This window comes from Anarrhichthys ocellatus, unplaced genomic scaffold, assembly GCF_004355925.1.
Source record: "Anarrhichthys ocellatus isolate YVR2014 unplaced genomic scaffold, GSC_Weel_1.0 scaffold33, whole genome shotgun sequence".
Classification (NCBI taxonomy): Eukaryota; Metazoa; Chordata; class Actinopteri; order Perciformes; family Anarhichadidae; genus Anarrhichthys; species Anarrhichthys ocellatus.
Window position 1 is genome coordinate 4,698,174 of NW_022280063.1, and position 18,040 is coordinate 4,716,213.

At 41.3% G+C, this 18,040-nt stretch overlaps 1 protein-coding gene across 12 annotated transcripts in view; it reads left to right on the top strand.

Annotated features, from left to right (window-relative positions):
• Nucleotides 1-18,040, top strand: part of grm8a (glutamate receptor, metabotropic 8a) — a 246,472-nt gene that overhangs the window by 137,442 nt on the left and 90,990 nt on the right. For all 12 annotated transcript variants that reach the window (XR_004213383.1, XR_004213384.1, XM_031865639.1 and 9 more), the window contains exon 7: nt 3,692-3,895. Coding sequence is in view for 10 of the 12 variants with exons in the window: in XM_031865639.1 (XP_031721499.1) it covers nt 3,692-3,895 (204 nt within the window). In the remaining 2 variants the exon portion in view is untranslated. The remainder of the gene's footprint in view (nt 1-3,691; nt 3,896-18,040) is intronic.

Consider the following 18,040-nt stretch of genomic DNA (forward strand, 5'->3'; position numbering starts at 1 on the left):
CGGTATAGAGATGTTTCGAAATGGACTGTCTTCAGACACTAATACTGTATATATTGCTTTCTAGTTTATGTGGCACAAATGACCAATTACCGAGTGCTTGAATCCACATTGTTAAATGCAGTATTATCATTCAAGTAGTCTTACAGATTGCAGCCACGTAATAAGCCAATGTTGATGCGAGTGTGTGCATGCACAGTTGTTTGTGTTTATGACAATAAGCCATATGGCAATAAGCATATTAAAGTTAACTGCGTTCGTATTGGATGGTTAAAAGTTTCCGGCTGGTTACACCTTTGTGCTTTGCTGCACCTGTAACCACACCCAACAGTGATGTCATGGGGTCCTTGAGCCCAGTGGAGGTTAACCATCAAAACAGTCTCTCTTTGTGTCTGAAGGATACAGAAGCACTGGTTGTTTTAGCTACAAAGCTAGTAAAACATACCTCAATTCTCCACGTCTTAGAAGGAGATAAACTGATGCAGCAACATGACATAATGGAGATCGGATGCCACAAGAAAGTCTCAAATAAAAGAGGCTTCATTCCCAAAAATACATTCGTCAAACATCTTGCTTGCAGTGAATACAATAACTTCACCCTCGGAGGGATAAAAGACGGGCAAATATGTTTAAATGCTTTAATCTACACAGTGCACAATTCAATTGTTTGAGCCTATAGCTTAAACGGTTGATCTGTACTATTTAAATTGGTGCCGGGCTTAGATTAAAGTGCTGGAACATATCCGAGTGTCGACATCCATGAACTCTTTGTTGAATGTTAAATCTACATTCATCGAATGTGGCGGCGGTGGCACTGAGATTAGTGACAAGAGAAGTAAATTGACTCCCAATTGGATCCATCAAGGCAGTTCGCCAGTTAGTTAATTGCATTAGCTTCACCTTGCTGCACTTCTCTATTGGTTTTTGTTTCCACCAGACGCAGCGGTTGGTCCAGCAAAGCATTCCTCTCAACCCTGCTTCACAGAGGGTTTTGACTGGGCTTATAGCAGCATCAATCACATTACTGAGGCTGCTACTAGAGTAACACCCAGGGCACAACAAGACGTTTCAACATCTCGAAAACTTATAGGCCTCAGTGGTATTGTTTGACATGTATCAGCCTCACACCATTAAAATGTTGTGGTTTGAAATGTGTTTTAGAGAGAAGAAGAATGGCAATGTGCTACATTTTACAATCGGAATAAAAAACAAGAGATTCATGTGAGGTCATTTTACACCATACAGTTTGTTGGTCACTGATAGGAAATAAAGACAATCAAATATAGATTTGGCTGTGGTGTTAGAAAACTATAGGTGTGGCCAGAATTTCATAAGTTCTCCCTTCTCTTAGCGACTACTGAGGTGTGAATGTGTGTTGTTGTTGGCCAAGAGGTGCAAGTATTCCCTGGAGAAACAAAGGTTACTGCGATTTGTGCAGCTGGTTTTATAATGAAAACTTAATTAAAGGGCGTGATACACAAAACAACATGCTGGACAACTCTAATGAGCAGCAAGTTGTTTATTCATGCCTGGTGCTTGGACACGACTTAAGGGGTTGTTGATCCGCAGCCTCAGTCTGCTGCCTTAAGCAGGTAGTGTTTGCCGTGTGCATCGGGCTCAAAGCACGGCCCGTAAATTTCATGAGCCTGCGCTCATGAAATCAATACTGTATTGCCTCAGTATGACCAGCTACTGAAGTTCCAGCCAGTAATGTGTGCCCACAAAATCTGTGGACGGGCTTCGAAGGAGTTGAGCTTCGGTTTAGAACAATGTGGCTTCACTAGGCACCGGGAGTGCAAACAGGAATGGCAAGCATGGTGCTGCAGCAGAATAAGTGCTGTGTTAACCCCGTGCAGGATTGAACATCAGGGTGACAGAGACAGTAATGTGAGTGTGTGTGGCTGAATAAAAGCTCTTCATTGAGAGAGAGAGAGAGAGAGAGAGAGAAAGTTGTTCTTTCCTCTGCTAGTTCTATCGCTCTATCCCTCTTTCTTGTTTTTGTGTTCCACATACACACATTCATTTTCTGTCTGCCTTCCTTCCCTCCACATACACACACGTGGCCTTGTCATATTTACTGAACAGCTCTGTTATCCAGGTATTGAGAGGCGATGATTAGTCAAAATCGGTGATCAGCTGACACACTTCCCACTGTGGCTCTCACACATACACCAGTCACCGCCAACAACAAACACGAATACAGACATGCATACAAAATGATCCAACAGCCGTCTATAACTGTGGATTGGATTTCATTCTCAGGACCCCATTAAGTCCTTATGGATTCTCATATTGATTAAGGAGCCTCTGGTATTGTTAATTCAACTCAGCCCAGACGGGTTTTTATTCAGTTGGTGTTGCCTGAAGGTGACTGCTACTTGTAAGAAATGGGTGAATAAAGCCTCAGCAAAGGCAGTGAGGGGGGAGAGACAGTAGAGAGAAGGGCAGAAAGAGGCAATATGAGAGAAAATGACACACAGAGGGACTGGAGAGGGGAAGAAGTGAACAAGAGGGAGGAGGAGAATAAGGCAGAAATAGGAAGTAGGGATAGAAACACAAGCAACAACAAACATATATTCAGAAAAGGAAGGAGTTGAAGCAATATGAGGAGAAAAAGGGAAATAATGAATTTACAATGTTTGGACTTCATATGCAGTTCCACTCCTTGAACTTTTTTCATGAAAAATAGAAATGAATGTCGCAATCAATTACTTATTTCCACCCTAATGCATCATTCTTTTTTTCATTAGCTCATCGTGCTAATGAGTCGTTGCATAAAACCCTCTCAATAAATTGCAACTAGGAGGTTATTCGCGTGTGTGTCTGTGTGCGTGTATTTGTCAGATAGAGGGCATGGGTTTATGAGTATATGCATGCATGTTCACTGTGCATGCCCACAAGCATACATTTGTTTCATCGCCAATTGATGAGCTTAAACATGATTCTGCAGTAATTAATTAGGCTGCAGTAATGAGATAAAAAAAACAGCAACACAGGAGGAACACACGAGAGAGCATTTAAATGTTGCATGTAACAAAAAAAACATTACAATTCCGGTTAATTGTGTAGAATTGAACTGCAGTATACAAATAGCCCTCAACATATTGTCACGCTACATGAGTCAGAAAGAGGATGAAGAATATTTTGTCTTCTCTGAGCACTCTCTCTCTTACAAGGCAATGCCATTATCAGCGGTTCATAAGATGTAAAGAACGTGTTGTTCTCTTTTCTGCAACTTTGCTACCAGGGTGAGAATGGACTGAGAGGCGTTATTTGTCATTGTCAGGCTGAGTGCCCTGCTACCTGTCCTGATGCTCAACCTGTATTGCACAAGTACTTTTTCCTGTTTCATTTCCCTTTTCCTCCCTTTTAACCCTTTAAAGTTTGTTGTCGCTTCACCCCAATTTGACTTCCTTTCATCTCTTTTTTTGTTCATCTTTTTCACTTTCTCCTACTTTGGTCTCTATCTGTAATTGTTTGTCGATTGTTCACATTGCAGACATTTTTTATGCTGTACATGCTGCACAGTCCTGGAACACACACTGTAGCTGGACTGTGTTTGATGTCCTGGACAGAGTTCCCTGCCCTGATCGCAACTTAAATTCAAAAACGGCTCCCACAGCAATGACGCATGTCTTTTTATTTCACTTATTTTCCCTTCCAACCACTCTCTCTCTCTCCTTCTTCCCGACAGGCTTAGAAAAAGTTGGTCGTGATTCCAGTTATGAGCAAGAGGGGAAGGTTCAGTTCGTGATGGATGCGGTGTACGCCATGGCCCATGCTCTGCATCGCATGCACCGGGAGCTCTGCTACGGATACCCGGGCCTCTGCCCGCGCATGGCTGGCAGCATCGACGGCAAAGAGCTGCTCAGCTACATTCGTGCTGTCAACTTCAACGGTGAGTTATACCCCTGGAGACATATGCAGACATGCATGCATACTCACGCAGACTCACACACAGCTAGCAGAACATTTTACAAAGCAAAAATTGACTCTTGCCACGTTAGCAATAATTAGGCTGTGTTACGCCTTCAGTTAAAAAAGGACAAATTACAGCCGTCAAATGCTGAGACATTGCTCAGTCGTCCTGTAATCTTTATCCACCTTGAGTTGACTGATTCAGCTCAAACTTTTAACAAGCTAAGCCCAATTCTGCCTCTAATTTGGCTTATCCTTATCATAAAAACATGCCGTATGGCATTCTTTTCTCTGTCAAAATTCATTAATCTCACTGCTTTCCCCCAGATGTATTATCGGCTTATATTTTTGCGTATGTGGTCTCGTATCACTTTGAACCTGTAGTGCTAAATATTTAATTTCCTTTCTCTCCATGATTTCCTCCAATGTCGACAAAATTAAGTGGGTGAAATACATTTATAATTCCGTTCTAAATAATATCAGACGCCTCATTTGAATATTCTCTTATTAATCCATTTTTCTCCCCGATGTGCCGGTACCTGCTTTTCTGTCTCCTTTTCATTTCCTGTGTTATTCTGTCAAGGACTGTGCGGAATACATATGGGTTCGGGAGAATGAAAGCAAGGGAGTCTCATTGTGAGATTACAGGAATGCTTTAGTCTGATTTAGTTTTAGAGGCACAATTGAAATTGCATGAATGTGTTAGTGGCAGGAATGTCAGCAAAATATGTGTCGGTGCTTGTTGTTACCTGGTGCTATCTCTGTCTGTCATCGCCAGGAGTATCGAAAACCAATTCACAGACAGGCATTGATTGCATGTTTCATACTGCAACAGCAGGTTTGTGCTCAGGTGTGTTCTCTATATAGCTGGCCTAGAGGGTAGAGAAATCCCCCCATAACCACAAGGTCAACAACTTTACACCCCTATGAATCACTAAAACCTTCTCTGTTACTGAAAGTTGCCCTACCGCAACTGTCTCAGGCAGTATTTTGAGAGAACATAAAAAAACTAGATTAGATTGAGCGAAAACGATAGGTTTGATGCTGAAGTCATCGAACAGGCACCTTGCATTATATATATGTTTCATATGCCTGTGACACCTTAAGATAGCTCTACAGAAAGTTCCAGATAGTCTGGGACAATAGGAAAGTTGTGAGTTGAATGCGGACACAGATGTGATGGACCTCATGTCATCAGGCAGCTTTTTCCAGAGGGCAGGAGCACAGGATTTTGAGGGTAATTTTGTATTGTACATGGAGCCAGTGACGTGATTTCAGTACTGGAGTAATGTGTTGAATATTCCATGTACGTGTAAAAAGTCTTGCTACTAAATTTTGAATTTTTGGGTAATCCTGCAAATAAAGCATAGCAGTAGTCTAACCTGCATGAGATAAATAAGAGTCATATGAATGCTCTAAGTTTTGATTCATTTTTTTTAAGTGGTAAAATGCTGTTCGGGTGATATTGGTAATGCAATTTTTAAAATTGAGGTCACTATCCGAAATAAGGCCATGGTTTCTAACTTGGTCACTGTATTTTAGAGACAGATGCCAAATGTAAATTATTTTCTTCTGACTTTTAGGACCAACTACAAGTGTCTCCGTTTTTTCTGTATTCAGCTGTAAAGAAAGTGTGTGGACATCCAGCAATTAATATCATTTATACAGTTGCAAACAGGACTGAGATCATCAGAGGAAAGGGAAATGTACAGCTGCATGTCATCAGCATATGAGTAGTATGATACTGTATATTGTGTTTCTTTATAACGCAAAGCAGAAGCATGTGCAGATTGAAGAACTGACCCTTGTGAAACCCCATGGAACATTTTTGTTTCTGCAGATTTAAAACTACGACGGGAACAAAAAAAGCTTGTGTCCTTTAAGTCGGACGGAAACCAGTTAAAAACAGAGGTCTTCTAAACCGTCTGTATCATGGAGCCGTTGAATTGAAATGTCACGATCGACCATGTCAAGGACAGCAGTAAGATCAAGCAATATTCAAATTGAAAATCTTTGAGTCCAATGTTTATCTTAAGCTCATTGATTACTCTAATAAGAGCTGTTTCTGTGCTGTGATTGGCTCAGAAACCAGTTTGGTATTCTATCTATTGTAAATTGAAAGATATTCATCCAGATGTTTGTATACAATTTATTTTAAAGTATTTTGCTCAGAAAATGAAGATTGTTCTGAAATTGAATCTAGATTGTTTTTCATTAACGGGAGGAGAGAAGCAAGGGATATGCTAGTCTACATGGAAACATTAATGATATCTTCAATGTATTTATAGTTTCATCCAGAACTTTTCTTTTTGTTCGTATCTTTGGCACCTTTTTCGCCATTGATTGAGTTTGCATGCCTGTTTAAATCAAGCAAATCGAAATGTCTAAAACATAAAAGATGCAAGAATGAAAAAGTTTAAAAGGCCTCTCTAACGGACAGATAAAGGGTTTGCTGGGTGGCTCTTTGTTGCAGTTACTCGCATCTGGTTTGTTTACATCGACAGCAGCCTGCAAGATTTAAAGCTTTTTAGCCCGGTGCTTTATTCGTGTTCATGTGTTAATGTCTGGATGTATTTGTGTGTTCCAATTAAAAGTAGTTTTGTTGTCGACCTGTTTAGGGTCGACATGACATTGATAACACTGAAGAAGAAAAGGGGCAAAGATGGAGGTATTTATATCTCTCTTTGTGTGTGTGTGTGTGTGTGGCACATAAAGAGAGAGGGAGAGAATAAGTTATAGTTTCTGGATCATGGATTCTCTTTATCTCTGCTCTTTCTGGATCCATAAAAGTACACCTTTCGAGTAGCTACATAAAGAGAACAGGACTGAGTGAGAGGGAGAGGATCATTTCAGGTCATTAGGGCAATGATTTTTTTTCCTGTTGGGTTCAAGACAACTTAACTTACAAAGTGAAACCTACCAGGCAAGAGTGACAAGAACGGGAAGGGAGGTGCAGGAAAGCAATATGGACATTTGGCAAGTGACTACCAAGTAATTAGGCAGTGATTATTAGGAGGTGCTTAACCCTTTGGAATTTCAAGATGGACATCCCCTCGAACAAGATTGGTATCCCTAAGACGTCCTCCTCTTCATGTAATATGGTTAACAGTCATAGTTATAGCTCACTAATTTTGATAAATCGTGAAAATTCAAAAAGTTGGCATATTGTGCAGAGGTATCATTCAGCATTCAATCATTTATGCGAACAGTGATGCATGCACATGAAGCTGCGTTTTCCCCATTTCCGTTAGAAAATTGTACAAGGCAAAATATGCAATGAAAAAACATATTTGAATATTAAATATCGAAAAAAATATATCTTCATACAGTGAGTTTTCAAAATAATATCTTACCTTAAAAAAAAAAACGGAGGCTGGTGCATTACAGAGCAAGTACGACTAACAATGAGGAAATGAACCCTGGAGCAGCAATGGCACACGGTGCGGTCCAGCTTTTGTATGTCGAGTGAGTTTATTGCGTTATCCAACGCAACACACACACACAAGCGGGCACATCAAAAGTATGCAGAAACTAATGCGCACACACCAATGCCTTCATGAGTTATGGAATCCAAATCTAAGGCTACATTAGAGCAACGGAAACGAAGGAGTTGAGAAGCGCTACCGAAGAAAGGTAAGTTTGAGAACTCCGGGGTTACCTCGTAGTGTGGACAGCGGAAACGTAGACCTTTTGAAAACAATGACGTAGACACCCCAGCTTCGCTAATTAATTTGGTCTCAGCAGTCACGACTTGTCCTTCTCTGATTGACAATTTCATCAATGTGTGTGTTTGTGTTGTTCGTAACAAGTGTATGATTTGATGGAATATACTTTTGTAGTTTGGAATGGTAGCTCAGTCTGGTTCAGACGCTTTTATTGTCTAACCAACACACACACACACACACACACACACACACACGTTGCGGTCGCCCACACGGTTTAACTCGGCCTATTCACATACCCCTGGCTTTGTTGGTCGTTAGTACATCCCAAAGTAGCTTTTCAAACACAGCCGTTGCTAATGTTTATTGCCCCATCACTCTTTTACTCTCTTGTTGCTGTGCTATCCTTTTCGTGTTTCTTTCTTTCTTGTCTCTGTCCTTCACTCGCTGCCTCCTTTTGCTGCATCGTCCTCTCTATTGTCTGACTTTCACCATCCCTCTCTTCCCTCGTCTTCTTAGCTTCCTGTCAGGCTCAGTCTGCTCTCGTGTTCTTTTCCTCTCTCCTACCACTCCTACTCCATAAATGCATTGACTCATCACTTCATTTAATAAGCCTTTTTCAAATTATTTTCAGTTTACCCTTTTTTTAAGGATTGTCACATTTTTGTGGTGTATGCATTTCTTGTAGAGTTGAGTGTAATGTATCTATTTTTCCGAAACCACTTTTTGCATTTTAGATCCCTACGCATATTTCAGTGTCGGACAGACACCTTGCTCGGACACGTTTACAATTAGTTGTCATGATTTGGTCATTTGATCTGAAGTTAAAGTCCCACGAAATACAAGTCCCATTTGTAAGTCCTAAGAAATCAAAGACCACTTCTTACTTCCTTGCCTGCTCTTTAGTGTAGTGCGATGTCAGCTGATGGAATTGCACACAAGGGTACCGTTTGTGATCTTGATTTCCCTTTATGATTGTAATATCGTGTGTAACGTTTTGGATGGGTTGGTAAGCAAAGTCAGAACAGGAGAGCTTTGTCCTCCACACAAGTGTGTGTGTGTGTGTGTGTGTGTGTGTGTGTGTGTATGTGTTTTCATGCAATTAAATACTCTGATTGTGAGGTTATCACTGCCAGGTTGTATCTCCTCCTGGGAGACAAGATGGACTTCACCATGGGAACCGTCTTGCACTAATTAGAGGGGAGATGATGAACTCTGTACCTGCCTGCACAACCTCAGGGAAAAAGAGAAGTAGGGGATGATGAACTCATAATGACCTCAGAGAGACACACAGGGAGACGGCACTAGAGGAGTAACTTTGCTTGAAGATGACGAACTTGGACCAGGCGTTAATGATGGAGAGAGGAAGAGGGAACGAAGGAGACAGAGGGGCTTATGGGAGTGGAGATGACCTAGGAGGGAGTTGGAGGGAAGAACATGTGAAGAAGAGAGGAGGTTGTGGTGCAGGTGGAAGGGAAAGAGAAACAGAGGACATACATGGAGCAAAAAAAGATGGACATCTGGCTTTGTGTTGGCGAAGAGAGATAGCAGCAAGATCAACTTTGCTACTAACAGCTTAGGATAGAAGGAACACAGATGTGAAAAGTCCTATACCATGCCTTCATGTGGCAAGGAAACAAAGGATGGTCCTAGTAAGAGTGGAATAGAACCATGCAACCATGCAAGTTGAGGACTATAGCTGAGTAAAATTAAAAGGGAAAAGATGGAGAGACACAGAGAAGATGTGCTGAGTGAGATATATCTCACACTTTACCAGGGCATCATGACCCTGAGAAGAAAGAAACTGGGAGAAAACAATGAGAACGATAAATGTTATATTGTGTGGCATTAGAAAGAAAGGGATGGGACAGACAGACTCTTTAACTTTAAGTTCCATCTTGAGAGAAAGATAGCAGAGGAGACGGGCAAATAGAGACAGAAATTGTGAAACAGTGGGCGTAGGAACTCAAACTTTCCTGGGTCAGGGCAACCTTGGGAAGGAGAAGATGGAGCGAGAAAGTGTCTGACTTTCATCCAAAACAATATGTCAGAGGAGGGAGATGTCTGACTGATGATGAACACAGGTCATGTCCAAAATACATTTGAAAATACATATATTTTTTTTTCTCATTTGTTTTGCAATTGTTATTTGATAAACAACAGGTATGGTCACAACCCTCAATACAAAGAGACACACGTTTTTCTAGTGTTGGGCTATTGGGCTACAACAGAATAGAAACCAACATTTATTTTATTTACAGTGACACTTAAAGAGACAGCACCTGTATAGTGCGATTGGCTCTATTGATACAGAAGGTAGATGATAATACTCCCGGCTGTAGAACCTGGGCTATCTGAGTCACTCGGCATGACAGAACGGCAAACCGAGTGAGCAGTTATCTGAGGGCTGCAGCTGCACACTGAGGCAGTCATGGAAATGTGTATCACTGAACTGTAATGGGGTCTTTACATAACAGGACATTTGGGGAAATAGGCTTTAGAGCTGCAACTTTGACAATCAATTACTCATTTTAGTCATTTTTAGAGGAAAAAACAGCCAAACATGTGCAGGTTCCAAATATTCAAATATGGGGTCATACACATAAGGGACATTAATATCTTTTGCGTTATTCACATTAAACAAGCTATCTAAATGCACTATTCCAAGCAAGACATTTTTTGCAAAATTGTTCTGACATTTTATACACAATTATTTCTCAATTGATAAAAAAATAAAAAATTGGCAGTTAGTTGCAGTGCTTGAGGTCATTGATACCACACGTCTATTACCTTGTTTCTGCCCAGTAAACATTGAGGTAGAGGCATGAGGCGATTAGCATAGTGTAGCATAAAGAATGGAAGTCGTGGAAACGAATTAGCCTGCCTATGTCCAAAGTTTAAAAAGTCTGCATGTAAACATGTCTAAAAGTCATTGATTAACACCGTGTATCTTTCGGTTTAGAGGGGGTTGCGTAGTGTAAGTATATCTGGTACAGAGGTTTGTAGAAAGCCAGGCTCACTGCCTCCAGCCATCGTGCTAAGCTAAGCTAATCGCCTTCTGGCTCCCGCTTCATGCCCGACAGTGGTATCAACCCTCTCATCGAGCTCACTGCAAGAATGTCAAATTATTTCACATGTATAACAATAATGACAAATGATATCAAATCTTGTACATTACAATGTTTATATTTTAATGTTACATTATTTCATGCCGGTCTTCTGTGTGTTCACGTCCGTCCCTCTGGCACACAGACACGGACAAAACTCCTTAGACTCGCACATAATCTCCTACTTACTACCTGCTGCTCCCTTACAAGCAGCAGGTAGTAAGTAGGAGATTATTGACATAACGTCCAACCTTGTGCAGGTGGTATCACCCTCGCTACATTGGTAGTGCCCCCTTTGCAGTGAACACCCCATGAGAAGCAATTCACACCCACTGTAAGCCTTAGGTGTATACTTGGCTGGTTTAGGGAATGACTGACAGCCCAAACAGAAAGTCAGAAGATATACTGTCAAGTTACTGACATGCAGACTGACATCTCACTTTTTGAGTGTATATATAGCCTGTATCCCTCCAAATGGTGTTACTCTCTTCATTATCTTCTCAGTGTTCTATATTACCTCTTGCAAATGCAACGGACTAATTTCTGCAAAGGGGGGGGGACATTCACTGAATACAATTTTTTGATAAGAAAACAGAATAAGAAGAGGCAGATATAAAAGCAATCAAACAGAACGCCAACATGAACACAGTAGCAGACATATATCCGCACAGACACAAAAACAACCGAGGATTGCAGTCGAATCGAGTTTGAGGAAATTGCATATCATATTGCATATCCTAAGACGCCACTAAATCTCACCTCTCTGCAGCTTTTTTTGACACCAAATATATACATCCTGTCATGAATGTGTTGTTGAGGGAGATTACATTGAACCGGATAAAGCTGTGGAGACAGAAAAATACAAGCACGCCTAATCTCCTGACAGACAGAATTGTGCAGGCACATGTGCTAGGCTTTAACATACATGACATCCTGTTCTGTTGGGATGGATGGAGGTAACAATGGATGAATAATCAACAGTGGAGGGTTATGGATGTATTGACTTACATAGCCGCTTTATCTGTGTGTGTGTGTGTTTATGGCTTTGTCCTTTTGAAAGGAAGAGTTGATAAACGCTGGAAAGTTCTTTCTACTGTATATCTCATATAAACTCAAATATATGCTGCAGGACACTTATGCGTAATATAATACAGGGCTGTATCTCACGGGTTACTACAAACGTCTGAAACGAGTGTAATATCATCATCATTACTGTTCACCCTCTCCTCTCCCCGTGCCAAGTCTGGTAATGTAGCTCCTTGTTTCTCGTTTTGTTTATTTCTCCTCTCCCTTGCTTTCATTCCCTCTAAATTGTATTTCCATCCCCCGTCCAGGCTGTTTTGTCTCTTTTGATCACTTTTATAGTGGCCCTCTCCCTCTGTTTTTATGGCTTTTGTTTTCACTTTCACTCTCTTTCCTTTTTTCCCCCATCAGACTGCAGCAAACGCAAATCATGACACAGATGGAGGCTTCTTAAATTAGTTTTCTGTAATTACTGGTGATTGCCAAACGAAACTGTTTTGTGTTTTACAGTCTGCTTTCTCGCATTAGTTGGTTGGTCTGAATAAAGTGTGCAGTGTGTCTTTTTTTTTTACTCCTTCTCGACAGTCTTTCCTTTGTTCTGGTCCTCCCTCTCCCTCTTAATCTCACTTTCACTATTTAGCCAATGTTTCATTGTTATTGCCAGTAAGATCGAGATCCTCTTCAAACATGTAATGTTTCTTTTGCCTGTTCTATCATCTGCTCTGTTTCTCTCTGACAAAACTATCTCCCTGTCTGCCTTTTTCCCTACTCAGCTGAGGCATAGTGATAACAGAAAAGGCTGATAAAAGCAGAGAGGCTTCAGGGGTAAGGATGGACAGACAGAGGGAGAAGGGGAGAGTCAGAGAACTTTGGAAATACACACAGGAAAGGATGGGAGAAAATGGGTAGTTTTGAGATAGAGAGTGGTGAGATGAAATAAGGCTAGGAGGTAAATAGAGAGAGAGGAAGGAGAAACAGCTGCTGTGGAAGCAGGGAGGGTTGGCCATCAGGATAGCCATTCAGTAAGCGGTGAAAACTGGCTCGCAGGAAGCTGCAAACAGACTGCAAAAAAGAGTCAATTTATGTGATTGAAAATTCAGTAAGGAGAAGAAAGGAGTGCGGAAATAAGCCATGGAGGTCTGGATTCAACCAGCTGCTCAGTTTCAGGTACTTCCTCCACCGGAGACTATTATTATGAAACTGGCATTATTTTGTGGGATGAGTTCCGGCTTTATTATTACTTTTCTTCTGTCATTTCTTATTCTCTTTCACTGTCCGCCATCTCGTTCTCTCACACAGATGGGAGCCTGCTGGCAAAAGCTCAGAACAGACACACACGGACCCATGTTTTATTGATGCGGTGTGCTGCATTGTCGTCTTTGCATCCATCTCCCCGTTGTAAACATTTAGACTCTTGGTGTGAAGACGTGCTATTCACCCTTAGTGTTGCCAAAGTGAACCAGGCAAGGCTGAGGGGCTTTATAACAGCCCTTCTGCCTCTTCCTCTCTAACATTTTCTCTCCATCCATCTCTCTTTTTATACTTCTTTAGTCTCACTGTCGCTCTAGCTCCAGTAACAGGGGGCGGTTGTGTTCATACACTCTCGGCCCCTCTCCTCCCATCTGTTTCTATCTCTATCTCTTGTCAGCCAGGGAAGTTTTAAGGCCTATGCTAATAGGCATTCTCAAACAGTTCTGTAGTTCTGTAGCTCCCCATCCATTTTCTCCCCTTTGTCTGTCAAACTAAGAAAGTTTGGAGTCTTTTCAGTTTGCCGGATATGTGATATTCGCACATATTCTCCCGTGTTCACCCTCATTTTCTCTCTCTTCTTTTGCTTTTATCCGATCCTTGTGTGTGCGTGTGTGTGTGTCTATCTGTCAGATAGACAGTGTTTGATGCTTTCCCGCAGACCTGTTACTCTCCTTTTTTTACTTCTATCTTACTCTGTCACTCATTTTCCTCCATCTTTTTTCTTTTTCTTCTTCTCTCTCTTACTTTGCCTCTCTGCAGCTGTTAAAGTTGCTGGCTTTTGAGGCTTTCCTGATGCTCACTTTTATCCCTGTATCTCTTATTAATTTCTTCTCTTCAGATTCAGATGGATGCGACTGACTGATTGAATGTACCGAAATGTAACCGCAAAGCAAATCAATTCTTCATCTACTTCCCTGTGCCAGTATTACTGTTCCACTCTCATTCTACTTCCGCGGGTTTGTCTCCGTCTGCCAGTCCATTTCAGCTAGATTTAAATTCACCGTGGCTTCATTGCATGAAATCTTCTCATGCGTTAGTAGATATCCTGTTACATTATCATAGCAAAAAGGTGAACTTCCCTTGCAAATCGAGAGGAAAGTTGTGGGAGTTGTGGGTTTCTCTGTGAAACTCTGTTGTCGATCCCCAAAGGGAAAACCCTCTGACTCTGCAGGGAAGCTACAGAGCAGCAGTGCCTCTGGGCAGGCAGGGAAACATCATCTTGCTCAGGGACACTTCAGCAGAGCTTATGCCGGTGTCACCGTGGTGCTTTGCAGTTGCAGTGAGAGAACCTGCCGAGTTGAACTAAGTCTAGGAAAACATACGCTTGCACTTCCAAACTCACATGCTCACTCTCCTTCAACTGGAAGTGTCAGCCATTCTCACCACGCTCAAGCTGTCTAATCCGAGTACCCAACCTCCCCCGAATTAGAAGTGAAACTCATGGATTTCACTGTTATTTCCCTCAGAGGGAGTGAGACAATTCATTGTGTTAACATGCATCTGCCCCCTGGCCTTTTTATAGCACTTCCTGTGTGATTTAGCAACTTGTCAGCTTGCTTTTGGTTATGCAAAATGAATAACAATGATAAATTAGCTTCAGAATAATTGACTCTGTCCTCACAGAACAGGTATTTTAAGGTTGAGTACTGACTATGTAATCAGTAGTTACAGTAAAAACATGTGTGTTCTGTTAAAGGTAATTTACAAAAGACTGTATTGAATAATATATAATTGTTAGTTTGAATTGGTTCTGGCAAAATGTTGGACAAGGAAAATGTTTCTTCAAAATCGAACCCTATGTGCATAAAAGTTATAAGAAAAGTTGAAAAAGAATTACCACAATGCACGCAGAGCAACATGATCTATTTAACGATGCCTGCCAAAAATGCTCATTTAGTGATATGCAAATAACGTCAGTGTCGACACGGAGAAACACGTGTCCTGTTACACATTATGTGACTCTAGTGTGGTTGTTTGTGTGGGAACAAAAATGTGTTTCACTTTCAGGTTATGTCAGAGACATTTTTTTCCTTGAGTGCAGCATCTTGCTTTGAACAACATGTGAGCTATGACTACAAGAATGTGTTGCCAGGGTCATGGCAACTAAAGCGAGAGGTTGATAAAAGCTACGTGTTTGTATGTAACTGCTCCCACGCCGATAAAGCTGTGCAGCCAGAGTACATTAACACGTTCAACACAGGTTTTACAGTTATATTTTTATGCCCCCAAAGCTGGTGAGAGCCGTGGCCGCAGACGTTACGTTTTCGGGTTCTCCGTCCGTCCATCCCGTTCTCGTGAACACGATATTGCACGGAAGCTTAGAGGGAATTTCTCCAACCTGGCACAAACATCCACTTGACCTCAGTGATGAACTAATTTAGAATTCGGTCGTCACTATGACTCGAGAATGATTATGACAATTTCACACAGATGTCTAAAAGGATAAAATTATGACATTTTCGACTGACATGTGAAACAATAAAAGAGTGCATGGGTATTTTATGGTCATTAGTTTGAGCTGCATTGTAGCGACTCAGTAAAACGTGCCCCTGTTGCACAAATGCTCAACCAACAATATCCTTTTTCTAGAAATAGGTGTGAGTAAACACAACAACCCCCCCCCCCCCCACCTAATTGTTTTAGGCCAGTAAGCCTGTCCATGTATCTCTTAAACCAAAGCATTAATCAGAACTGATGAGGGGTTGTCAGCTACCTGTTTTCCCAAAAATATTGGCTGATGCTGCCAGCTCCTGTCATGCTATGTGTGTTTTGCAGTAATTGCTGTTGCTTTTAAAAACTGCGCCGTCTTTATCCACCATTCTCAGAAATTATGAACAAATGGTACCAAACACCATGAGATTGAATTATCATTTTCTACTCAAGGTAACCACTGCTTTCAGAGCAAATAGTCTGTTTTTAAAGTACCTGCCAGCATGTCTCTGCGCCAAACATTTAGTTGCTGCGTCCCTAACTCGCTTTAATGAGGCATGATTGGGGCAAAGGAAAAACTAGAAGATAGTCAGCCAATAGGAGACTGATGAGGAAAATATGACATGTTCATCACTGGGTGAGAGATAAACCTTTTTGTGTTTTTTTTACGGACCAAACAAGTAAGCTCAAATAAAACAGGGCAGGCCCTTGTTGGTGAGCCCTGAATAATCTCTGATGACTTCTACAATAACTTAATTGTCTCTCCTTGTTTTTGTTACTGTTTATGTTGGTTTTCCCACTTATTGCTTCCTTTCATTTTATACTATACATTAGTACAAGGAAGGCAGAATGGAGGGAAATTGAGGGGGGGAGACCAAAAGAGATTAAGATGGATTGAAAACAAGGGAAGAAGGGTGTCATTCAAGGAATTGATTAATTAGTAAACAGAAGAAATAGGAAGACAGGAAAGGACAAAAGTGTGGGAGCAGATAAAAAGCGAGAGTTGGTAGATGTAGGCATAGAAAGTAGGAACAAAGATAAGAGAGGAGTAAAGAGATGATCATAAAAAAAGGACACCGCAGTGAATGACAATAGAGGAGAATATGAGAAAGAGGATTGAAAGAAAATGTGGTGGCTGTAGTTTTCACTCTGTTGGGCACGACTATGTCCTGTGACTAACCCTCACCCTCTCATTTGGATGAGGTAAACAGAAAAACCCATTTGTGTTTCATGCCTGCTCATTTCCCAGAAAAGGAGAGAAGATTAAAAAGACATGAAGATCTGGAGAACAAGAGGGAGAGAGAGGAAGATGAATTGAGATGGAGGGAAGGGATGGTGAGAGCGAGTGGGGAATGCATGCAAAGAAATGAAGTTGCTTGTCGGCTTGTAAAGGATCGAGAGCACAAGGGCGGTAATGTGTTGAAATGTTGTTTTTTATTTGGCTACTGGGGCATTGTTGGATATTTTGTTGGTGTTGCGGCAGGTTGTAGCATGTCACTCTGTTGCTAGGTGGTCACAATGGTGTCGTTGTGTGATTGGTTTCTACAGTGTTTGGTGGTATGTTGTATTTTAGGCCTCCACAATATGAGGAAATTCCCCAATGTGCGACAACATTGTTCAATATTTCGCTGAAAATATGACTTTGTGATTATTATGGGTGCATATTAGCTTTTACATTTCCTGTGTCAGCGTGGTTGTCTCCTCGTGTCCTCTGTCCTACTCCCTCTGCTGATTTGATTCACTGTCAGCAGGTAGAGCAGCTAAGTTTAAAGTCATTTTAAGACACGTGGCCGACTAAGCCAAACAGTAAGACTACATACAGACAGCTTTGTGTAGGGGAGGGTTACGCAGCGCCTATACTTAATGAGAAAATAAAATAATACCACAGAGGCTCTGTAGTCTGCACCAATAACACAAACAACTTTATTACTCCAACCTTGTCAACAGCACACTTCACCGCTGCACATTACTTCTGTTCCCCATTCGGTCTATAGCTCCAGGGCCCGTTTAATAACAGGTTGCAGAAACCAGCCCTAAATTGGTAGTCAGGTAGCCTTTTGCAATGTTTTAATTGTTAATTTTCATATCGGGATGATGACCAAATTTCAGTCGGCACTATTGCATTTGTAGCACTGGCTATATGCCGTATTCAAATCAATGCTATCCGGGTTATATAAAGAAGTTAAACTAATTGTGCCGTTCCTATACTGTGGTGCACAGAGAGTTGCCAGAAGGACAGTATCCATTAGTTTAGTGAGTCTGTGTGTGTGTGTGTGTGTGTGTGTGTGTGAGCGGGGATATTAAAGTGGAAGGGGTAATAGTTACAGTTGGACATGTCACACTTCTCGCAGAAAGGATCCTCATGCATAATTTGTGGTAGCAATAAGAGATCGAGACCTCGACTTTTGTTTCTCTATTTAATCTTCCTCCATTCATCTGTTTCACTCTCTCTCTCCATTAACCTCATTATTGCTCATTCTGTCTTCTCATTATATGTATCCCTCATTACTTATGATGACAGTGAGAGAGTCTTTACTGATCTGACTGAGTTTCTCCCTGCTCTTTTCACCTTTGTTTCTCCACTTCTTGTCTCTTTTTTTAATTTATTTTTTTTATCTCAAACTCTTTTCCTTTGTCTTCTTTCCCCTCGCT